Here is a 25,187-nt window from a genome sequence, read left to right as displayed (position 1 = left end):
ATAGGTGCAGGTGATTGCTTGCAGCACTTGTCAGTACATTGGGCACATGGTCCCTTCTTGGGTGGAAATACTGAGGACACTCTAGTTTCTGGAAGTCCTCAGTTCTCTTGGCCTGGAGTTGCATGGTACTAGTTGGACAGCCCCTGGGTTTGGGCACATCCAGCCTCGGTCATTGTTACCACTTGGAATTAAAAAAATGACCAGAGAAGCTGCGCATTCGTGACTCATACCTATAATCCTAGCTACTCAGGAAGCCGAGATCTGAAGATCGCAGTTCAAAGCCAGCCCAGGCAAGAAAGTCTGTGAGTCTCTTATCTCCAATTAACCACCCAAAATGGGAAGTAGAGGTATGACTCAAGTGGTAGAGTACTATCTTTGAGCCAAAGAGCTCAGGGATACTTCCCAGGCTCTGAGCTCAAGCCCCAGTATGGGCACAAAACAAAAAATAACCAGGGAGGAGAGGGGAGGGAAGAAAAGGGAAAGGAGATACCAGACTCTCTTCCAAGCAAGAAATTAAATGTATCAAATAGAAGATGTGGTAGTAGACAGGTTGTTTCTATGTATGTGTGAAATTTTCTTCTAGGGAGTAGCGGGCGTGTTAAGTGAATCTGATATGATAAGTACTGAAATAAATCCCCCACGCCTACAGAGTGTCCAGCGCTGTTAGAACAGCACTTGGACAGTTACATAATAGAGCATCTGATCCTGCATCTCCCCAGAAGAAGAGCTCATTTGCTCCAGAGGCTCAAGGAGTTAAATAGCTAGAGCTCCAGTTCTTGGAAACACACCTAGCTCCTGTTTTTCTGGGTGTCTTGTCATTTTCTTGGGGCCTGGGTTTCAACAGCGTGTCTGGTTTTTGTTTTGTTTGTTTTGTTTTGTTTCTTTCCAGCACTGTTCATATTGACACTGGTTTGAGAGCTGAATTTTAGCTCACATTCCATGTTCAATTGATGGGTTGTGGTTCATTGAATGTTGGGGAAGTTGAGTTTAAGTTCAGTGCAGTGTGGGAAAGTTCCATGGAAAGAGGCGAAGAGGTTTGGAGAGGAGCCATGGACGGCCAAGCATTTCCTTCCCTGTTCTTGAGCACAATAGAGTTGATGAAGGCGTTTTAATTCCATTTCCATTCAGAGCCCCAAACCATTGGCTTGTGGACCATAGATCCAGCCAGTTGAATGTAGCATCTTTGTGTGCAGGGAGAAGACAGTGGAATGCGTTAACAGTATTCATTCTCTGTTATCTGTAGATGTCTGATATTTGACACTATACCAGCCTCATGACCACAGATGGGGCAGGAACAAGAGACTATTTTAAAAGTCTCTCCAGAGTAAATATTTTCTGGTGGTTATTTCAGAGGCAACTTAAGCTTCTGAAACTCGAGCTATAACCGGATACTCTTAACTTAGCACATAAGTTGCTGCCCAAATTGCTAATGTGGAATCTTGGATTTACGCATCTTGGGAGTCCTGAGGAGGGGCTGGTGAATTTGTATTTTGGAAATGGCCATCAGTTCCACAACTGCACATAGCAACCTTCACCCAAGGCAAATCCATCCAGTCATTCCATTAGAGGCATTGTTTTGAGATGGAGAAACTAAGGCATGGCATACTGGAATGTCTGAGCTGTGGAATGGTCTTGGCCCATAGGCCTCCCAGCCTAGGCTAAGAGGAATATTCACATAGACACTGCAGGTGTGATTCTGAGCAAGAACCCCCAAGCCTTCAGCCTCAGGGGCTTCCATATTTGGGAAGAGACAGAAGCATACCAGCAAGCACTCCTCTAATATTAGCAAGAAACATAGTGAGGAAAACAAATGTTGTAAACAGAGATTATCTTTCCCTGGGGTAGCCAGGGAGGCTACTTGGAGGACTGGCATTCATGACTCAACCAGAATGAGGCGATGAGATGGAATTGTGTGGCAGCCCTCTTGGGGAAGCTCTTGCTTACTGGGAGGAACTGCAGAAAGTCTCTTGTGAGTGGACACGAGAAAGGCTGGTGTGGCTGAAGGGAGAGAAGCCCAGGGAGCTGCCTGCCAACTCTCATGTTTGCTGCTGGTGACTTTTTTGAACCTTGGATGCTTTTAAACAAGCTATTGTGCTGGGTTGGCTGGCAGGGTTCACCCGTGCTCTGTGGCTTGGTGTGGGGTCCACAGGGACCAGTGATCCTAGGCACAGTAGCCAGACCGCAGCAGATACACTCCCTAAGCCATCTTTATATTCTCACATTGGGTGTAGCCCAGGCCTTTCTGCAGCCTCAGCTACCGGCTCCTATCTCCACAAACACTTTAGAAGTAGAATGTCGAGAACAGAGAACAAGCCAGGTGCCAGTGGCTCATGCCTGTTATCCTAGCTGCTCAGGAGGCTGAGATCTGAAGATCACATTTCAGCACCAACCTGGGGCAGGAAAGTTCTGGAGACTCTTATCTCCAGTTAACGACCTGAAACCTGGAAGTGGAGCTGTGACTCAAAGTGGTAGAGCACTAGCCTTGAGCAGAAAAGCACAGGGATGGCACCCAGGCTCTGAGTTCAAACACCTTGACTGACAAAAATAATAATAATTTAAAAAAGAACAGATCACACCTTCCCTGTAACCCTGCATCTGCTGCTGCGTTCTCTCATCTCAAGTTGGGGCTGTGTCCATGCTCAGGCCCTAACTTGGAACTGGAGCATTGGCCCCTCCTCTTGGTGTCCTTGTGGATGCCCCTGAGATGACCTTCCCCCTAGCCCTGGCCCCTAGCAAGCTCCAGGAAGCTTCCTCAGAATTCTTTGGGGCCATGCCCCTCTCTGCATCATATTCTGATCTAACCACGGCCTCTTAAGAGCTGTGAGTTTTTCATAGACAGGGGGCCATTTGTAAAGTCATCATATACACTCAGCCACCGCACACAGCAAGGCACCATCAGTGTGGAAAGCAAATGAGTAGCTGAGCAGTCCCATTGTGTGTGCTGTGATTAGCTCCTTGCTCATTGTCATCCAGTAAACATCTGCTAAAGACTAATACTGAACATCAGTAACAGTTTTCTTCTTGAAAGTCTTTTGATTTTATTCAAATTCTTTGCCAAAATTTCTGGGATGTTTTGTAGTAAAATGTACCTAACGTGAAATAGATCCTTCTGGACATCACAACTCCCCACATCCCCAACTTCCTCATCCCAACCTAGATTTCCTCCCCGTTCAACTCAGCTCCTCAATTCTACTTGGCTTCCCCCTGCTATCATCAACTTGACCACTCTGGGTACAGCATATAAATGGAATTACTCAGTGTTTATCTTTTTGTCACTGGCATATTTCAGTTATTATAATGACTTCAAAGTGTATCTCTGTGTTAGCCTCTATTAGTATTTCCTTTATTTATTTATTTTTGTGTGCAGGTGGTGGTGGTACTAGGGTTTGAACTCAGTGACTTGCACTTGCTAGGCAGGCATTCAAACACTGAGCCATAGTGCCAGCCCCATTTTACACTGGTTGTTTCTTAGTTAGGGTCTCACTTCTTGATCAGGTGCATACCTGGATTGCCATCACCTACTTTAGGTTTTCCCTCATAGCTCGGAATACAGACACATACCACTGTGCCCAGCTATTGATTGAGAAGGCATCTCATGAACTTTGCTTCCCAGGTTAACCTTGAAATCAGAGTTCTCTTAATCTTAGCCTCTCAAGTAGCTAGGATTTACTGGCATGAGCCACCAGTACTTGGCTCTCAAATTACCTTAAGGCTGAATAATATATGTCATCATATATAGATACATGGATATATACCTTCCACATTTTGTTCATCTAGTCATGTGTAATGGGCATTTGGGTTGTTTCTGCCATTTGATTATTATTAATAACCTTGCTATGGACATTAGCATGCAGATATCTTTTTTTTTTAAGAGAGATTTTTTAAATTATCATTTATTTATTTATTTATTTATTTATTTATTTATTTATTTATTTATTTATTTATTTATTGCCAGTCCTGGTGCTTGGACTCAGGGCCTGAGCACTGTGCCTGGCTTCTTTTTGCTCAAGGCTAGCACTCTGCCACTTGAGCCACAGTGCCACTTCTGGCGGTTTTCTGTATATGTGGTGCTGGGGAATTGAACCCAGGGCTTCATGCATATGGGGCAAGCACTCTTGCCACTAGCCCATATCCCCAGCCACATGCAGATATCTTAAGTCATTGATTTCCAGTGCTTAAATAATCTGAAAGTAGAACAGCTAGATTATTTAGTGTAATTTTAGCATTTAGATACATTTATAATATTTTTTGAATGGCAAATGACTGCCTTCAGGTGGGAGGTTATAGAAAGATAGGCTGAAATTTCACACTGTTGTTCTTGTGACTTACATGATAAAGCTTAGTGACATAAGATGTTTTGTTTTCAAGTGTGGTTTTAATTTTCTCTTTCAGCATCAAGCTTCTAGCTGTTCAAGAACTACTTGACAAAGAGGCCCTGGAAAAGGTAAATATGATGCTTTCCTGCCCTACATTCACAAACAGAGCAAGGTGCTACACATGGAAAGTCCTGCTCCCCATTGCCAGAGACGACACACCAAAAGTGATCAATTGCAGCTTCTAGAAAGTGAAATACACAGAATTTTAGTCAGAATTCCCTCTATCACTGAGATTCCATGCCCACAAACTACATTGCTTGGCTCTTGTAGGGCTGTGACAGTGGCTTAATCTGCAGAAACATGGGCCACATTCTAGATATATCTTCAAGGCATCATGAGCCCAGGCACTGGTGGCTCACACCTGTCATCCTAGCTGCTCAGGAGGCTGAGATATTAGGATTGAGGTTCAAATACAGCCCAGGAGGAAAAGTTTGTAAAGTTTTTATCTCTAATTAGCCACTGAAGTGTTGGAGGTGAGGGTATGGCTCAAGTTGAGTGAAAAAGAAGTAAGAGGTCGCTCAAGGTCCTGAATTTCAAGCCCCATTTCTGGCATAAGAAAAAACAAAGTATTATGAACTAAAGGCTTCCTGAATGCCAGGCTCCGAGTTTCTCCTTCCTTCCCTTCTATGCATTATCTGTAATTATCAGTGCATATGCTGGTGGAATGAGGCCTTGTCACATTTGGTAACTTGTCCAAGGCAAATGACCCAACGAGGTGGAAGAGTGATAGCTTGAAAACCATAGTTCCATTTCTAAACCAGTGCTTTTCTATTTACTGGACAAGCTTTTGAGTTTGTGCCCATTTTTAAGGCTACTTTGGAGTCCCTAACCTGAGGCTCCACTGTGCCATGAAAGACATACCCAGTGGGTCTCCCCTCTTGCTGCATTTAAGTCAAGCCTCAGCCTGGGGGTCATTTGCTGGTTGTAGTTACAAGTTTTGTGTATGAGGTGGTGTAGGCTCAATAAAGCAGGCTGGGCAGGTGCTAAGGTGGCCAGGTCTGTGTGCAGACCCTGCAGGTCTCCCAACTCATGCCAAGCCTGGGGTAGCTGGTGGCACTTCCTCTGGGTATAGTTGTGAACATTCATCTCTAATGCTGACATGGAAGTTGGTAGAGGAAGAGTTCAGCTCCCGGACGATGTCATTCTGGTTTGGGAATTTAAAATGTTTGAATCGTTAGTTGGTTTGTTGGCATGGAATGTGTAAAATCTTTAAAAGAAGCACTGAAGAGTGATATGAGGTGGGAGGGGATGAGCTCTGGCTTTAGAGTCTGTAGCTCCCCAGCCTCTTCTCTGTCCTGGGCAGAGCAAGGACAGCATGTTGCCTGAGCCCAGGGAGGCAAGACAGGAGCCAAGGGTCAATGTAGCACAAGGGCTTCTAAATGCCAAAGCACTCTACTTATATTAATTCTTAATTACATATATTAATTCTTAATACACATTCAGCCATTAAGACACACTCACTCTGGCTATAAAAGCTATCCATGGGCCAAACAACAACCATGGATGCAGATGGGAGATTAGATAGAAGTATTACATCAACATTAACTTTTCCTGAGTCAATAATTTGCTCATGATTGTGAAAGAGAATGAGCCTGTCTTTAGGAATTGTATGCCCATTGAAAGAGAATGAGCCTGTCTTTAGAAATTGTATGCCCATCTACTTAGGAATAAAGAGACTGAAGTGCTATAACTTGTTCTCAAATGATTCAAAAGAGAAAATAAACAATAGAGTACTGTGGCTCACACCTGTCATCCCAGCTACACAGGAGGTAGAGATTGGGAGGATGGCAGTTCAAGGCCAGCCTGGGCAGAAAGTTCAGAAGATCCCTATCTTAACAGAAAAAAAATCGAGGATGAAGGTACATACCCAGCTATGCAAGAAGCATAAATCAGAGATTATTGTCCAGGCCAACCTGTGCCAAAAATGGATAGTCTATCTCAAAAAGAATCAAAGCATAAAGGGCTAGAGGTGTGGCTCAAGTGGTAGAGCATCTGCTTAGAGAAAGTGTACAGCCTTGAGTTCATATATGCCTGGTGCCACAAAAACAGTTCTACAGCCACAGACATACACAAGAGTGTGATGGAAAGATAATAGAAATAATGAAATGGAGCAAAATGTAAATTATTAAGAATAGGAGTTCCTTTTTTGTATATTCTTTTGAGTTACCTTAACAGTTCTTAAAAGTTGCTTCCCCATCTCCAACAAAATTCTTTGTAGTATTCACTACAGTTATTTGTTTTACTCTTCAGTGCAAAGAAAAGTCAAGGGAAAGCTGGAGGAAAGACACACAGCTCCAGTGCTCAATGTATCAATGTAATTAAAGTACACTTACCCAAAATACCAGGTCGGGACCCTGAGTATAGCTCAAGTGATAGAGCGCCCCCTTAGCATGCCTGATGTACTGATCTCAACCCTCTAGTTCTGCCAAAATAAGGAAAAAAAGACTGTTATGTCTTTGGTGCATTGCTGCTCTCTGAGAGGGGACACAGAGCAGACCAATTTATAGCTGGCAGTATAGGTCAGAGCAGGGAGAGATTTGAATTGAGAGGAAGAGGTATTGCTTCTGGCACAGCAGTGTTCAGTAATGGCTGGTGTGCTGCCGGCAGCACTCCTGTCTCTCAGCCTCCTTAAAGAGCTCCATGCTGTGTGCCCACCGAACCCCATGACTTTTCTTCTTTAGAGCCCCTCTGTGCTTGGAGACACATCCCCTCCAGGACAGTGTAGATGGCAAGAGTCACTTTGCCCCCCTGCCTGGATTGTCTGGCTGGGGGGTCCAGGACCCACTGGCATCGGACTGATGGCAAGGTGGCCTGGGCCAGGATTAGCCATTCACCATCTTGTGGGGAAGTCAGACACAGTAAGTCTGCCTCAGGCCAACCATGGAGCCTTGGCTCAAACCCCATTTGTCTGAACTTCCTTATGAAGCTGATTGATTGGATGCGGAATGGCCTGGACTAGTTACCAAGAAGTTCTGGGGAACCCAATGTGAGTAAAAGGTCTCACATCCCAGCCAACCAGGTCAGTTCAAAGCAGGAGATTTAAGTCATGTAAGGGAAAAGGTTAAAAAGAAATGAGCAGTGTTTTGAGGTGTTTCAGAAAATAAGACATGAAAGTATGCTTAACCAAGTCTGCTAAAATTTCTTAGAAAGAAAAGAGAAGCAGAGAGGAGTTAAGAAAGAATAATATAAAGGAGGGAATTTGATCCAAATGCGTTATATGCATGTATGTAAATATCACAGTGAAACCCTTTTGTATAATTAATTTATGCTGATAAAGAAAAAGAAAGACTTCCCATGCATTTTCTCACCTCTTATGAGGCACTGTAGTTACAGCCTTAACCGTGAGCTTGAAATGACCAGTCTCCAGCCTGAATGGTCCTTTGCCTGACCTTGGGGAGAAGTCACAGACTTGCTCACCTATTCTCCACAGAGCCCAGAGCCTGGTTCTCCTTGCAGCCTCCTGTCTGGCCAGGCTGTCTAGCTTCCTGACCAGGCCGAGGATGCTCCAGGAAGCCCTGGTCCCCCTCGTCTGCTGGCCTGCTCTCCCAGCCAGACTCCCACCTGCTTCCCCTAGGGCTGATCCCTGACCCCTTTGTGAAGAAGGGATGGCTTGTCCTTTTGTACTCTTTCTTCTAGTACTTTCTCCACTTTCTTTTTTTTTTTGGCCAGTCCTGGGGCTTGGACTCAGGGCCTGAGCACTGTCCCTGGCTTCTTCTTGCTCAAGGCTAGCACTCTGCCACTTGAGCCACAGCGCCACTTCTGGCCATTTTCTGTATATGTGGTGCGGGGGAATCGAACCTAGGGCCTCATGTATACGAGGCAAGCACTCTTGCCACTAGGTCATATCCCCAACCCCACTTTCTCCACTTTCTTACCCAGGGGTCCTTACTGGTTTGGCGGCTTTTCTGATTCATCTGCCATTCACCACCATCAAAATGGGCCTTCTTGGCAGGTGAGTGGAGAGGCACTCAGTGACCCTAGCTCATGGGCCACTGGGGTTCCAGTTTGTACCTCTTCCTGTTTGTAAGTCTAGTGGAGGAGCAGGTGGCTGACGCTGGGGACGCTGGGCAGGGCTGGTCTCTGGATTTCTTCTGTGCAGTAAGAATGCACAGCATCGCTTCCCAGACCAGACACAGTGGCTTGTCAGTTGATGGAAAAAAACAAGTCATCAACTGGATAATTAACAACCTAAGTTTCCCTATCAGTTCCTTATTTCCAAAGACCCAGGAGCAGAGGCTGTGATATGCCTACATATAAGGACAGTTAACATTTCTCTGAAAATTGCTTTGGGGTTTCACACATCCCCGGGGTCCCAAGAGCAAGGCCTTATTCTGAGAACTTGTCCTCAGCCTGTGTGCTCTCTGCTTTGAGTGAGGGTCCTTTGTGTTTTCCTGGACTTTAGTCATGGGCACTTGTTCCCAGGCTTTCAAAACTAATGCCTTTAAACGTGGCTTTGCATGAAAGGAAATAAAAATATTGGTGCAGCTTGATTTAGAAAGATCGCTTTTCAATGACCCTTTCAAATGGCTTCCTGCAAAGCTGTGGACAATAGTTTGGCTGGTCACTGTAGCTGGAGGTCATCCCATCCTGGCAGGACCAGAGGGTGGCCACCAGCTGAGACCAGCATCTGCCTGAGGAGATGCCTGTATGAGGTGGGCCTCTGGCAGCCCCCAACTCCCAGGCCACCTTGCTGTCCACCCTGCCCCAAAGCCAGATGCAACCATCTCTTGTCAAGAGATCTCATAGTATAACTGATAGAACTGGACTGTGAGGGCACAGGCAGGGTGAATCCAGCTCTGCTGATTGATAGCCAGGGCACTACTGGTCAGGATGCAACCTCAGATCATTCCCAGCATGCAACGGTATAGCATTTGCAACACTGGGACTTTTTTTTTTTTTAATGAGAGCTCAGTTTTTAAAAAGTATGAAATGAAAGCAATTGTGTATATAGTATATGTTAGGGCAACTGTACCTAGTGCTGTCAGCTGCTACTCTTGTTGTCATAGTTACCTTTGTTATCCTCACTGCCATTGGCTCCTCTGTCTTGAGAAGCCCAACTTGAGATTGATTGCTGCCATTGGAAAATATTACAGAAAAAGCTCCTTTTCCTGCCTCTATTTGCCAGAATGTGTCAGACAGGATGTCTGCTCCTCCTCCCTGCTGCTGTGTGAGGTAGTACTTTGTCTTAGGATCCCAGCTTGGGGTCCATCCTCATCTAGATTTGCTACAGGTGGAGCTGATGTAGATCTCCAGGGCCGCTCATAGTGCTGGCTGTGCCTGGTGAAGTGGGCGTGAATCTCCCCAGCAGGTCTGATAGGACACTGGAACCTGACACATCAGTCGGGGACTAGCCCAACTCTGGTGGCAAGTAGCATTGGAATTAAAAGTTAATGGCTTCCCGGAAGTTTTCAGGAGGCAAGCAGGAGTAGACATAGATGTATGTGGCTAAGCTAAGGATGCTGCATGCTCATAATGATAACTGGTATAGAATTTGGAAAACACACACATACACATGAACCCTAGCCTGCTGTTGCATGCCTCAGAGCGGTTTGCATTGCGAGGATTCAGTTCTAAAAACACTTCATATTTGGATGGTATGTATAGAAGCCAAACATGTCACAACGAAGGAAGACTTTAAAAACTGTGTGAGTCAACCATGCCATTTTTCAGACAAAACAGAGGCCAAGGAACTCAAAGGGCAGGTATGTGGGTAAACTTGACATACCCAGAGAACTGGGCTCCATGTCAGAGCTTTCTTCAGCATAGCCCTTGCCTCTGTTTCAAGGTCTCACTTAGCTGATCTACAGCCTTAACAGCTTGTCAGGGAATGACTACTCTGCTGTTACATTGTTCATACGTGGCAGCCATTGCAGAGGATCTGGTCTTGGTCCAAGTGATAGAGAATTAAACCCAGGTTTCAATGATCAGTGTGTGTTTCTGTGATGCCAACGCACTTACCAAATGTGGGCTTGGGTGCGAGAGGAAGCAGTGAGAGTGTCTTGCTCCAGATTTGGATAATTTTAGGTTAGCATCTGAAAGCAAAGGGACATGTGCTCGTGTGAGGCTGACCAGGGGCCACTGGTGGCCCCAGGAAGTGATGGGAGACATGCAGGGGACTGAGAGCAGATTGGACTCACCCTTCATTTGAGTTTAGAATTGACAAAAGAAAAAGCTTCATGTGTCATAACTTAAAAAAAAAAACCACAAAAGAAAACCCTACAATACTGTGGAACAATAGACCCTGCAGTGTCCTTTAAAAATGTCTGTGTGAGGGTTGGGAATATGGCCTAGTGGTAGAGCGCTTGCCTCGTATACATGAAGCCCTGGGTTCAATTCCCCAGCACCACATATATAGAAAATGGCCAGAAGTGGCGCTGTGGCCCAAGTGGCAGAGTGCTAGCCTTGAGCAAAAAGAAGCCAGGGACAGTGCTCAGGCCCTGAGCCCAAGGCCCAGGACTGGAAAAAAAAAAAATGTCTGTGTGAGATTTTCCCCTTGCATTGTTCTTAGTTTGAAGGTGATTTTGAGTGGTCAGCATTTATGTATCTGTATTCATTGTGCTTGTCTTTTTCGTGGGCTGATCCAGATCAGTGTCTCATCTTGATCAAACTCACCGCAGTCCCTTGCCTGGCTTTATCTTTGATGGCAGAAAGTAGGCCACTTTTCCTTAAAAGGATGAGTGAGCCAAAATGGAGGCCCATCCAGGAGCTCAGGCTGCTGCGTGGAGCCTTAATGACTTCAGCTCAGAGCAGCTTTGGGGCTATAGCTCCACTTCCAGGATACAACGAGTTAACACACACCTGGCTGCTGTAGAGCTCCTGAGAGAATTATGGGCTAGGCTTCACAGTTCACTTTGGGCAGGAGGATGGGGTAGTGATGTAGCTCTGTGGTAGAGTGCTTTCCTGGCATGGGTGAGGTCCTGGGTTCAATCCTCTGTACCACAAATAAAATGCATTTCCCCCTATGATTTCAAAATCATCACAAGACAGCACATATATATATATATTCAGGAGCTCCCTTGACTTTTCTCTTTCTATGAAAGCTTTAAAGATCGAAGTTATCAAATCATAAAATGTACAAATAGGAGTTTGAGAAATTCTCCTTAACTTTGTCAGTTCTCAAAGATAAGCAAATTAAACAATGGTGAGCCATTTAGAATCTATTATTAGCAACATTTTAATGCCAGGACGTGTAAGTTGAAGTTGTGCGAAGAGTAGTGTCCCCATCCAATGCTGGGGAGGATGGGTTAAATGAGATGGTCCTTTAATCAGCAGTGTATTTTATTAGTCTTTGAGACTTTCCTACTCTTTGACCAGACGTCCATTGCTGGGATTGTATCGTAAAGACACAGTTTATAACTTAGCTGTTGTGAACTCTGCTGAGATGAACAAGGCTGTGCAGGAACCTTTGCTGTATTCTGATCAGAAGTCTTTTGGATAAATACCAGAGTGGTATCACTGGATCATAGGAGAGTTCTGTTTTTAATTTTTTTTTTTTAGGAACCTCCATGCTAGCTTTCACAGTTCTTGCATTCCCATAAAAAAATGTATTAGGTGCCTTCCCCTTCCCATCTCTTGCTCCCATTCCAGCCAGCATTTGCTGTTGTTTGTCTTTCTGATGATGCCATTCTTACTGGAGTGAGATAGAATCTCAATGTCGTTTTGATTTGCATTTCTTGTATGGCCGGGGATGTTGAACATTTCTTCTTGCATTTATTGGTCATATGTACTTTTTCCTCTGAAAAGTGTCTGTGTAGCTCCTTTGTCTATTTATTGATTGGCTCATTGATTCTTTGGGGCTTTTGGTTTTTTAGCTCCTTGAATAGTCTAGTTAAGTGAGAAATATGAAATGAGCCTTGGAGGAGGGAATGAATAGGCTGGAGGAGAGAATGATGGAATGGGTGACTTTGCCCAAGAATCCCTGGATACTTCAATGGACATATTATGTTGTAAGTTCCTTGTCCAACCTTTAGGAGTTCAGAAAAAATACAAATAAAATAGCTTAATTAGAAGTATAAAATTTTTATAAATGGAAAAATAATCATGTTGTAATATGTTGTTCAATTATGAGCAATTGGTGCTTATGAGCTTAGTGTTTCATAGGAAGGCTGTCGTTCTTCAAATGTCTGTGGTAGATTTATGTGAGGGTTTGGCATATGGATGCCCAAAGTGATCAATCTTTATCCTCATAAAAATGTTATGTAATATTTACCAAAAGAGATAAGGATGAGTTAGCTGAACCTGTTGTGATTCCAATCCAGCTAGGGCAAAAAAAAAAAAAAAAAAAAAATCATGAAACCCCATGTCATTGTCATCCCAGCTATGGCAGGAAGCATAATGAAGAGGGTCACAGTCTAGGATGGCAGGAACAAAAAGTGAAACCCTATTAAAAATAATCAAAAAGGGGCTGGGGATATGGCCTAGTGGCAAAAGTGCTTGCCTCGTATACATGAATCCCTGGGTTCAATTCCCCAGCACCACATATACAGAAAATGGCCAGAAGTGGCGCTGTGGCTCAGTGGCAGAGTGCTACCCTTGAGTAAAAAGAAGCCAGGGACAGTGCTCAGGCCCTGAGTCCAAGGCCCAGGACTGGCCAAAAACAAACAAACAAACAGAAAAACCCAGCCCAAACAAACAAACAACAAGAACAACAACAACAAACCATGAATAAAATATTCATTTAAAAAATCATCAAAAAGGACCAGAGTGTGGCTCCAACACAGTGCTCTAATTTCATATTCAAGTATCACACACACACACACACACACACACACACACACACACACACACGTATGAGATGGAGTCTCAAGAAGTTATCTGTCTGGGCTGGCTTTCAGCTGATCCTATAAGTCTCAGTAGCTAGGATTAAATGTATGAGCCACCAGTGTCTGGCTAATCAGAAAACATGTTCTCATTTCTTATTCATTCATTCATTTATTTATTTTGTACTGGTACTGGAGTTCAAGCTCAGGATCTGGGCACTGTCCCTTACTTTTTTCACTCAAGGCTGAGATCTACCACTTGAGTCACAGTTCTACATTTGTCCTTTTGGTGGTTAATTCTGGATAAGAGTCTCACAGACTTCCCTGCTTGGTTTAGTTTTGAACTGCAATCCTCAGATCTTAGCTTCCTGAGTAGCTAGCACTACAGGTGTGAGCTACTGGTGTCCACTTGATATATCTGTATATCTATATCTATCTATATATGTTGATATGAGTCATAGTCAGGAATGTTTGAAAAATGATGCCTTAGGTCATTTATATTGTCTTGGAAGAGGGCCTGCTCTGGGGTTGTTCCAACACTGAAAGGCCTCTGCTTGTCCTTGGATTTAACCTATGTACTTTTCTCTCCTACTCTGTTAGTTTTTCAACTCTGCTTTCATTTTCAACAGAAAGAAAATTGTGTCCAATTCACCAGAATTCTCACATAGCCACCACCTCCTCCAGGCACTCAGATGGGCCATGGTGACTGGTTACTGCAGTTTCCTGTGTTGCCCAATCTCCCCTCAAACACTTTTCCTACAGGAAAAGCTAACAATGAGCTGGTCCTGAAAGAACTTTCAATTCACTTTTTTTTAAAGAGAGTTCTGAGCCTTTCAGTGAGTAATTTTACTCATTCATGTCTGGAGAACATGACTTTGTGTTCAGCAACATTGAAGGTGGTCAGTCATTTTAAATGAAACAAAAGGCAGGCAGGTGAAGCTGAGTTTGCTGCATTTCTAAACACATTTATGCAGAACGTTCTCAGCAGGTAAAATTATCCTGATTGAACCGATCATTATGGCTTGCTTTGCCAGAAATAATTCAGGAGAGAGTTCTGACAAATCGTTAACTATGCATTTAGAATGAGTAATTCCTCAGCTGATAATATATATATATATATATATATATATATATATATATATTAACCTTCAGGAAGCATTGAAATGATGAGTTTGGGCCTTAACAGAATTCCAGACTCTTGGGAGAGCATTCAGCCTGGCTTTGGCAGTTTTGATTCATCCTGGTAGAAATTCAGAAGTATTCACAGCCAGCCCCTTTGTCTGGACCCTAACCCCCATTCCAGGTCCCAAACTTGGTGTCTCCACCTTACTCCAAGCATGTAGGGGCCCATTCCTGCCTGTGTCCTCAGCCTTTCCCATCGAACTCTTGTCCATGAAATTCAGATTCACCTTAGTATGCAGCATTAGTATTAATTAGATGAAAAGAATGAAAGAATTAGATGAAAGAACACCAAGCAGCCCCTCACCAAGGTTTATCTGACGGTGGCTCTACACAAGTGGACCGTCAAACATTGTTGTCCCTAAGTGGTTGTGTGGAAGCACTGTTGAGTCACCGGGCATCTTCCCTGTGTGCTAGCTCTGAGGACCCTTGAGGATCAGAAATACCCAAGATTCCAGCATTTATAATGCCAAGAGTTGGATCTGGAAGGGAAGGTGATGGATCCTGCCATTTACCCTCCAGGCCAACATTGGCACAAGAGTCTGGCCTAGCAGCAGGGTCTCCCGGTGACAAAGTGCAAGCCAACGCTTGTGTATTATAGTTCCTCCTCTCTGAGAGGTGGCTCCCCTCTTCCCTCTCTCTCTCTCTTGCCTGGAAGCCCTAATAGGGCTTCCTTTCTTCATTTGGTTTCTTTATCTATCTATCCTTGTTATACACTTAGTTTCTGTGCATATACATACATACATACACACACATATATTTGATAATCAAGGGGAAGATGTAACAAGTGCCTTTATGCATCATTTCAGAGTGTGGCAGGGGCATTTTGGTGCTTGTTTAATAACAGCAATAAGCAGCATTATTTATGAAAATAATTAAATTTATGGTTGTGTGTTTGTGTGTGTACATGGAATCAGGAAAAGGGAAGAAGGATGGTGCATTTCTACAAAGATAACGTTCACACTGATTAATTGGTATCTGTCCTGTGGCTAGACAAGGAATTTTTACACAATTAGAAAGCTAGAGGGAAGCTAAAACATATAGAATTATTCTTTGGTTTCTCTAATTCCATTTTGTTTCAATTCTTTGTTTACATTCTTACCAGAGTAATTTTTCTTATGTTGGATCCATTAAGCCCTCATTATATGGTTTCCCCTTGGTGTTTTTTTTTTGTTTTTTTGGCCAGTCCTGGGCCTTGGACTCAGGGCCTGAGCACTGTCCCTGGCTTCTTCTCGCTCAAGGCTAGCACTCTGCCACTTGAGCCACAGCGCCGCTTCTGGCTGTTTTCTGCATATGTGGTGCTGGGGAATCGAACCTAGGGCCTCGTGTATCAGAGGCAGGCACTCTTGCCACTAGGCTATATCCCCAGCCCACTCCCCTTGGTGTTTATATGGCATCTGCCATATGAAAATATTACATACTGGTGGCCCCTATATTCAATGGCATAGTATTTGGGTACAATCTACACATATTTTCCAAATACTTAAATCATGTCTAGGTTGCTCATAATACCTGATAGAATTTAAGTGCTATGTGTATAATTGTTCTGTATTGCTCATGGAGTCATGACAAGAAAGTCTGAATATTTTTTAATCTACCAGTGGGTTGGATCCACAAAGGTAGATATGGAATGCAGAGCACAGAGAAACAGCTATAATCATTTCAGAGGGAAATCCCTTTGGCACACGGAGGTCAGATAGTCATGGATTTAGGTCTCCACTCTGCCACCTACCCTCTGTGTCATGTTGAGCCTGACACTTTACCTCTCCAGCCCTCTGTTCTTTATCTGTCCATCAAGGATGACTTGGCTCTTGGGACAAGTAAGTGAGAGCTGATGGGTTTAAGATTCGATAGTATGAAGCTCCATGCCTCATAGGGCACCATTATGTCATCCCCAATAAGGACCCTTCCCAGAACTCAACTTGATTGTTATAACCCTCCTCTTCTTTTCCTCTCTGTTCTCCTTGCTTCCAACCACCTATTTCCTATAGGTTGACAGAATCTAGAAAGGCCTATGAAACTAGGCTATTTCGCTAATTGTGAGTATTCCTAGTCTAAACGTCAGTGGGAAGGGAGCATGACCGAAAGATAGTATGGGGATTTAGCTTTCCATTTTTCCATTAGCCCAGGAAATTGAGATCTGAGTCTCAGGACATCCTTCAAAAGGAGAATGCTATTTATTTCATGAATCACCACCCCCATTTCTTGCTGCTATGAGGTGTCTGAGAGTGAAAAATTGCCACTCTCCATCCCTTAAAGCCTGCCCACACAGAAAAGAACAATCAAGTCCATGGGAGTTGCTTGAAATAAAATAGAAAATATGGAGGCTTTAAAGAATAGAATTTGGCATGATGCAAATGCAAATAAAATAAGTTATGAATCAGTAATACTTTCACCCACAGCTTTGAAGTCTTTATTTTTATGATTATTGCTGAGGAAAGCAGGCTGCATAAGTACCATTTAGAATAGTGGAAAGCTGGCATTTTATAAGAAAAATGGCAACCAGAGCAATTTCCCTCGAGGGTTCATAAGTGCTAATTTTGTTCAGTGTGACAGTCCTAAATAACTCTGGCTCTTCACAGAAACACATGTGAGTCCCAGAACAGAGTTCTGCGATCTAGAATGAGTCAAAGAGTGAACTAGACTTTAGCATATATAGACTGGGCTTTAGGAAAATAAAATGTGGGAACAGGGATGAGCTAATATAAAGACTGGCTTTGGTGATTTTTTTTTTTCTGGACAGAAGCAGCAAGTAATTCTTTATTCTCCCTACCCGATGCCTTTCCATCTCTTCCCATCTTTCTTTTCCTTGCCTTGATCCTTTAAAATCACTTGAGTAAAAATGTCCCCAGAGGGGACATTTGTGATTTGTGGCTGTGACAATGCCTGCCGTAAATAACTTCAAGGGAGGAATGATTGGTTTTGGCTCCTGGCTCCAGAGGTTTCAGACCACTTCACTCTGTTGAGGAAGAACCTTGTAGTGGTGGCAGCGTGTGGTGGATCTGCTCCCCTCATGGGGGATAGGAAGCAGACAGAAAGCTGGCCAACATAAGAAGGTTTTCTGGTTTTCTCCTCTTAACTCCACGATCACTGAGTCTGTAGGATGTGTGCCCACACTCAGGGTGATTCCCTCACTCACACTTAGTTAAACCTGTCTCTATCTCTCTCTCCATCTTACTCATTCTTTGAGCCTGTTTACCATACAACATCAAAGAGGAAAGAAATTTCTAGAAAGGAGAGATATGCTTGGATGGATTGACATGGCTTGTCTTGAGAAATAACTTGGCCTGAAGTGGAAGGTTGAAGCACACAGGGCTGGTTGACCTTTCCCGTTGAACCTGGGCCTGTCATTCCACGGGAAAGGGCTGCATTGTGGGCCTTCATTACCAGGGTGTTCCAGATAGTGGAACAAGCTTGGAACTATGGGAAGGCATGCCTCCCAGGTGATGGTGACACTGCCACCCCATGTTTTTGCTCTGCAGTGGGATCGGCTTCGTGCTGCCTGCAGCTGCCCCTGTGCTCTCCTAAAATAGCCACAAAGCCTCCAAAATACATTGCTATTTTCAGACCAGCTTCCATTTAGAATAATTAGTTTCAGTCATTTCCCTCAAGTTCAGTGTCTAATTGGGAAAGAAGTACTTATTTTATTTGCCCTAAAACTGTCTTTGTTTCTTAATTCCTTCCTTCCTTCCTTCCTTCCTTCCTTCCTTCCTTCCTTCCTTCCTTCCTTCCTTCCTCCTTCCTTCCCTCCTCCCTCCCTCCCTCTCTCTCCCTCCCTCCCTCTCTTCCTCCATCCCTCCCTCCCTCTTTTCCTTCCTGAGCTTCAAAGAGCCAGTTCTCTATAAGCAATCCGGCTGTGCATCCCTGACCCCGGCATATCTTAAGGTAGCTGCCAAGCATGGGGCTCTGACCTCTCTAATTCCCCAGACCCAGCCCTCTAAAAGGCACCTTCCATCCCATACTCAATATTACAGCCCAGATACCTTTGCAAAATGTAGCTCCCCCAGCTCCACTCCCTTCAGAGCACAGGGCCCTGCCTAGCCAGATACCACCAGTCCTCTCCCATTCTGCCCTTGCTACCCCCTGTTGCTGCCACACGGGCCTCCCTTTCCTACAAAAGCTCCATGCTTTCTCTACCACAGGGCTTTTGTACATGCTGCCCTTGCTTCTTGGAATAATTTCCCCTCTCCTTTCTTTTTCTTTTTCTTAATTTTTTTTTGCCAGTCATGGGGCTTGAACTCAGGGCCTGAGCACTGTCCCTGGCTTCTTTTTGCTCAAGGCTAGCACTCTACCACTTGAGCCACAGTGCCTCTTCCAGCTTTTTCTGTGTATCTGGTGCTAAGGAATCAAACCCAGGGTTTCATGTATGTTAGGCAAGCACTCTACCACTAAGCCACATTCCCAACCTTCCCCTCTCCTTTCTATAATCAATTTCCCTTCCCCTTGAGTTTTGAGCTCAAGTATCACCTCTTAAGAGAAGCCTTCCCCAGCTAAGCCAGACCTCCCAGCTCATTATCATGGATACACACAGGCTTCTAGAACTGCACAGTAAGAGCACAAGTCCCAGTTTTAATGTCACATGTAATCATTAACTGTGTGTCTCCATCTCCACCCCCTTGGCCTTCATCCCAGGCTGCAAACTCAGGTTGGGCAGAGAATTGTGTCTTTTTTCTCCCCATCATAGCTTTATACACTCATGCCTAGCCTTTCTGTATCAAAGACCTTGTCCCCATAAGCTGAAATTGAGGTGGGACCTTTGGGAGGTGTTAGATTCTGGGAGGGCAGCCCTTGCTGTTGACCATCACTCTGCTGGAGTCTTGGGCTGTGGAAGGCTCTTCCTAGGAGAGAGTCCAGTGATGCTGATGATGTATGCTTCTTGGGTCTGGACAGAGTCTGCCAGAGCGGATGACAAGAACACAGGCCCAGTGACCCTGTGGTGCTTTTAGACACACAGAAATGAGGCCAATTACTAGTTGAGAATCTTAGCAAGCACAGGGTGAAACCAGATGTTTTATTACATGCAGAGTTAGAGGGAAAAAAATAAAGGTGAGAATTGTTATTCTTGGGTGAAAGAAAGGAAGTTATTTGTGAAGATACTTGTCTTTGGTGCCAGTCAGACATTTAAAAAAAGAAATGTGGTATACTTTGTGTTTGTACATGGGAGAGGGGTTATGTCTCTGGGGATTCATTCTCCAGGTGCCTGTATTACTGTCTGTATATCACAGGTACATATGTTAAAGCAGAATAAAACACAACGGAAGGCGCTTGATTAAGCTGGGCATGGCAGCATTTGTCTGTGATCTCAGTATTTGGGAGGCTGAGGTCGAGAGTTCAAGGCCACCTTAGACTACATAGTACAAACAAAACAAAAAACAAAAATTCTTGATTTACTTATGAGAAACAAAGGTGATTTTAAAGTAAGCATGTGGGTGGCAGTGCCTTTGAGGGTGTAGGGGGAGGAGAGATGAGGTTTTCTTGTGACCTTGTTAGGTGATTTTAGGGTATTTATAATGAAATGAACCTCTAAGAAGCAGAAACTGTTGACAGCCGTCATCGAGGCACACTCCACCAAATGGCCACAGAGGGATGTTAGGAAAGTTTGTGATAGGTTGGCCCAGGTGTCATAGGAAGAGTAGAACAGAACAGCATGTGTGTATCCATGTGAGCAGACACATAGACTATGTCAGTAAAAGCACAGGAAGCAGCCTAGAAAGAAAGAATCCCACCAGAAATGTTAGCCATGGCGGGTTGTGCCCAATATTGTATGTTGTTGTCTTTCTCTTGTTTTGTATTAACAGAAAGTCATACATCTCAGTGTAAAGAAAAGAGAAAAGCCACCAAGTCTTAACTCCCATTTAGCATTAAGAGTTTACATATGAAGACCCTGGGAAAAGAGAAGATCCTTCTAGAATGTTCTGTAAGAGCAGAAACACACGATGGAGATACGATGGAGATAGCAGTGATGTTGATGATGGATGTTGATTGGAAGAAGTATTGACTCCCTGAAGAATGTTCAGTGGCCCACAGTCCCGCCAGTCCTGACTGGTTCAGTTGGCCAGACCTAGATTTTTCCCCTGCCTGGCAGTGTGGGACGCAGCCATGTCACCTTCATGAGTCTCGTTTTTGTCAAGCTCCAACTAGGAATATTGTCAACTCCCTTGGGAAATGCCATGAGAGTTTGAGAGGACCCTGTGTGACCAGGGCCAACCATACTTGTGGCACTTAGCAAACGAGGCCTCTTTCTTTCCACGTTCTGTTTTTCCAGGATTCAGACATGAACCTGACTATAGGTGACTGGTAACTGTGTCTTCTCACAATTACTGGGCTTACCCAAATTTAACCTGCCAGGCTCACAGTATACTTAAAAGTAAGCTCTTACTCTGGGTAGTTTAGGGAGGGGTCCTAAAGTAGGGTGTAGGGGACATTGAGGAGGGCTGGGCAGTATCTTGAGGGGTCTTTGCTTAGGGGCACTAAGCCTTTCGGAGCTGCCCCTGAGTCCTATTGGTGCCATGAGCTTGTTGGTGTTCATGGAGCTCACATGATGGTTGTCATAAGGAAGTAAAATGGAGTTGTTGTTTTTTTGGCCAGTCCTGGGGCTTGGACTCAGGGCCTGAGCACTGTCCCTGGCTTCTTTTTGCTCAACACTCTGCCACTTGAGCCACAGCGCCACTTCTGGCCATTTTCTGTATATGTGGTGCTGGGGAATTGAACCCAGGGCCTCATGAATACGAGGCAGGCACTCTAGCCACTAGGCCATATCCCCAGCCCTAAAATGGACTTTTAACGTTGATGACCATCTTGCATTTCTGCTCCAAGTCTACTCACTGCTGCCCTTCTGCCTTTTCTCCATCCTCTCTTCTTAGAGTTCTAGAGTAGTGTGATTGTAGAACAGGAGATGGCCTTGGCCAAGGTTGTCTTCTCCCCTCCGTTCCCTTTCCAGAAGGAGATACAGAACCCCAGAGATGTTCATGATGTGTCTAGGACCCCAGAGCTCCTCCCTGCTGATGTCCTTCCGCAGCCACTGAGGAAGGCTTTGATGCTACAGAAGCACAACCAGGTCTGCTGTTGTAGACCTGAGCAACAGGGGACAGCCTCCGTGCTCCCTCAGGCTCCAGGGTTCCAGGGCACCCATACCGGAGGCAGCACTGTGCCAGGTGAGAGCTTGGGGTGGTCCTGGAGCCTCCACTTCTGTACATTTGAGCAGAGGTGGCTCTGCCCAGCCTGGCTCCATGGGGACAACTCTTGTCCTTAGAAAACATAAACCTGTGAGTTGTCTTATTGTTCTTGCATTTAGATGGAGGGGGAAGAGCGGTAGATAACTTTGCCTTATGTCTACATTGCTCACATTCCATGGAGGAGCCCCATCTCTGCTGATGGGACTTGAAGAGCCACCGCTCACACAGAAGGCACTTAGCTCCCAGTAAAGCTGAGAACTTCTGCCCCATAGGTGATTCAGCTCTCCAGAATAGCCACATAGACCAGGCTGTCCTTGAACGCTCAATGTTGTAAGTCTAGTACTTGCTTACCATTAGCATTACTAAGTGTTGTCTTCATACTTGGCAGGACAAGTCAGGAGGCTCATAAGCGTGAAGCCAGCCTGGGCTATCTCTTGAAATCCTGTCTCAACAACAACAGAAGAATTGTCTCTGCCCATTGTCCTGTGGTATTCTGATGGAAGTTTAGTCTTTTGACCTGGCATGACCAAAGACAGGGCTTCTGTCCTTCACCATGGCAGTATGTCTTTATAAGGAGAACCTGCTTCGTCTTCATAGGACAGAACTGCTTGCATTCTCTGTGGCCACCCCTGAGAATGGAGGAAATTGGCCATCAGCATGTGGGGAACTCATTGTGGAAGGGAAGTCACGTCCTGAAGCAGGAAAGCAAGGGAACTACCAGCTCTGGGGAGCAATTTCATCTGGAAATTTAGCCCCAAGGCTTCAGAGAGGAAACACACTCCTCACTGTTCCAGGAAGCAGGAGGAGGTGGCTATGTGGTGTTTGCTTTAAAATATCTGATCCTGGGGGCACTGCACCTCCAGTTAACTGTGTGGTCACCTTATAAACTACTCACAGAAGGCAAGTGGTGTTTTAATGTGGCCAGAGGATGAGGTTTGGGCTCGGTGTTGGCTGGGAAAGCCACCTAGTAAAGTTTGAACACTCTTTTCATTTTCCCTTTCCTAGTAGAGTCAGATGAATTAAGGAGTACTCTTTTTCAAAAGCGAGAAGGTCCAGAGGAAAGAGTAAGGCCCCTAAGAGTAAGGGTCCCTAAGCAAACAGGAGTTCTTCTCAAGTCTTGGAACCCTTCCACCACAGCAGAGATGAACCGTCTGCTGGCCCAGGGCAGATCCAAAATGCAGGAAGCCCTGCAGTCACAGCCTAAGTCGTCTTTTGTTCAGGACTAGGCATTTCTAAAGGCCAGTACTCTAGACATCTTGTAGCTAGCTGGCTGTTAGTATGTCTGACTATGAGGGCCCTGGTTGCCACGCCCAGGGACAGGGTGTGGTGAAGTGACTCTGGTCATTTCTTAGGCTCTGGTTGTGTTAGCTTCCTGTTACGGTGATTTAAAAAAAAAATCCTACCTGAGATAATCAACTTGTAAGGAGGAAGGATATATTTTGGCTCAGAACTTCAGAGGCTTTAGTGCATAATCTGTGGGCCTATGGCGAGGCGAGGCAGAGTGCAATGGTGGGAGTGCTTGGTGGAGGTGCTCACTCTTTCATGACAACCAGGAAGCAGAGATCCCAGGAAGGCACCATTTTCTCCCAGTATAATCTCAGCTCCCCCTCACCAGAGCTCTGCTGAGAGGGCCCCTCTGGGGTGCAGCTCCCCTTCCCAATCAGGAATAAACACAGTTCAGGGCATCTGCACCCCACAGCATTGAAAGAGGGTTTGGTGTTGAATCTGATGACCAAAGGTGCAGTACAGAGATTGCCACTTTGCAAAAAGTCACATTGACATTGAGGCACATAAGGACATTTTATTTTTGTTATTGTTGCTTTCATGTCAGTCCTGAGGCTTGAACACAAGGCCTGGGCACTGTCCTTTAGATTTTATCACATGACACAGCTCCACATCTCAGTGAGATAGCAGCCCCCAAGATGGAATCATTGTGTGTGTCATAAAGACTAGTTCCCTTGGTGTGTGTATGTGTGTGTGTGAATGCACGCGTGCACACGCATGCGTGTGCTATGCCTGTGTGTGCACCTATGTGTGCATGTGCCCTGGTGGTGGGGCTTGAAGTAAGGGCTTTTATTAAGACTGGCACTCTACCACTTGAGTCACATATCCACACCTGGCTTTTTTGTGGTTAATTGGATATGAGTCTGTCATAGGCTTTCCTGCCCAGTCTAGCTTTGAACTGTGAGCCTGCAACATCAGTCTCCCAAGTAGCTAGTATTATAAGCATGAGCCACCAGTGCTCAGCTTCCTCTTTGCTTTTCTTGCCCACTAGCAAGTGGGCCTCAGACTCTGTGCCAGGTGGGGGTTTATAGAGGTGACCTAGGCACAGCCCCTGGCCAGCTGGGGCTCAGGCACTGGGAAGACTCACTATGAATGCTTTTCTCTCTCCTGTCCTCCACATGCCTGTCTTCACTCTCTTCAAGAGTCTCAGCATGTACCCCAGCTTCCCTCCTACAGAGTGAGCAATGTGGGAGCCAAGACCAGACTTTTAGAGCCTGCCCTCCAGCCAGAGGCTGTCTCTCCTCAGCACTATCAACCTGTAAGACAGACACAGAGAGATGACCTGGGCAGATACTGGGCTTCTCAAACCTTGGCGTGCATGGAGGGCTTGTCAGAACATGGATTGCTGGGCCTTGCCTAGAGTTTCTGGTCCAGCAGGTCTAGGATGAGGCCAGGGAATTTCTGACAAGTTCCCAGATGAAAACAATGCTCCTGGTCCACAGACCACACTGGCAGAAACAGGGTAGTGCTCAGGAGGACCCACTGTGCCCAGAAGACAGATGGAGGCAGATCAAATGACAGGCAGATGGCATGCCAGTGATGGGGTGAGGGTGGGATGTCACACCTGTAACCCTAGCTGCTTAGGAGGCTGAGATCTGAGGATCATAGTCTGAAGCCAGCCTGGGAAGGAAAGTCCTTGAGGCTCTTATCCCCAGTTGACCACCAAAAAGTCAGATGTGGAACTGTGGCTCAAGTGACAGAGCGCCATCCTTGTGCATAAAAACTCAGAGATAGCAACCAGACCCTGAATTCAAGCCTCATAGGACCAACACACACACACACACACACACACACACACACACACACACACACACACACACACTGCAATTTAAATGTCTATCAGGTTAGTCAAGTGCAGTGATGCATACCTTCAGTAGCCTGAGCTATGCAGTAAAAACCCCTTCCAAAAATACAAAAGAAGCAAAGCAAAACCAACCCAACATAAACCACCAACCAAACAAAAATGCCTCAGGAGAGAAATCTGAGCAACAGCTAGATGTTAGTATCTACTCCAGAGATGTCAATTGACATGGTAACCAAGTAAGGTTTGGTCAAGAAAGGCTAATGCTAATTACATCCTGGAAGCCAGACACCTTGCTCGTGGGGTATGCAAGGAGAGTGGGACAGGGCCCCTGCTCATGGGGTGTGCAAGGGGAGGGCCAGGAGCATGTCTGCCACCAAGGAGGGGCAGTACCAGATGTTGGAGTGTCTCCCATCAGACAACCTCCGGGCACCCCTTGAGAGGGCCAGCCCCCAAGGGAAGTCACCGTAAGGGGGTAAGCGTTGGTTGTCCAACTCCTCTTCTGTGTGACTTTATCTGGCCTCAGTGGCTCACCTTTCATGGCTCCCAAGTGTGCTGTGGAACAGCATAAGCAGAGTCACATATACACCACTCATACATAGGAGAGACCCAT

The 25,187-nt window shown here is 45.2% G+C and overlaps 1 protein-coding gene across 1 annotated transcript in view; it reads left to right on the top strand.

Annotated features, from left to right (window-relative positions):
• Eepd1 (endonuclease/exonuclease/phosphatase family domain containing 1) overlaps positions 1 to 25,187 on the top strand; it is a 76,572-nt gene that overhangs the window by 38,899 nt on the left and 12,486 nt on the right. The window contains exon 3 of the mRNA XM_048339472.1: positions 4,393 to 4,444. Coding sequence (XP_048195429.1) covers positions 4,393 to 4,444 — 52 coding nt within the window. The remainder of the gene's footprint in view (positions 1 to 4,392; positions 4,445 to 25,187) is intronic.

Source organism: Perognathus longimembris, chromosome 2 (assembly GCF_023159225.1).
Source record: "Perognathus longimembris pacificus isolate PPM17 chromosome 2, ASM2315922v1, whole genome shotgun sequence".
Classification (NCBI taxonomy): Eukaryota; Metazoa; Chordata; class Mammalia; order Rodentia; family Heteromyidae; genus Perognathus; species Perognathus longimembris.
Note: the sequence above shows the minus strand (reverse complement) of the source record. Positions and strands in the feature narration are given on the sequence as shown.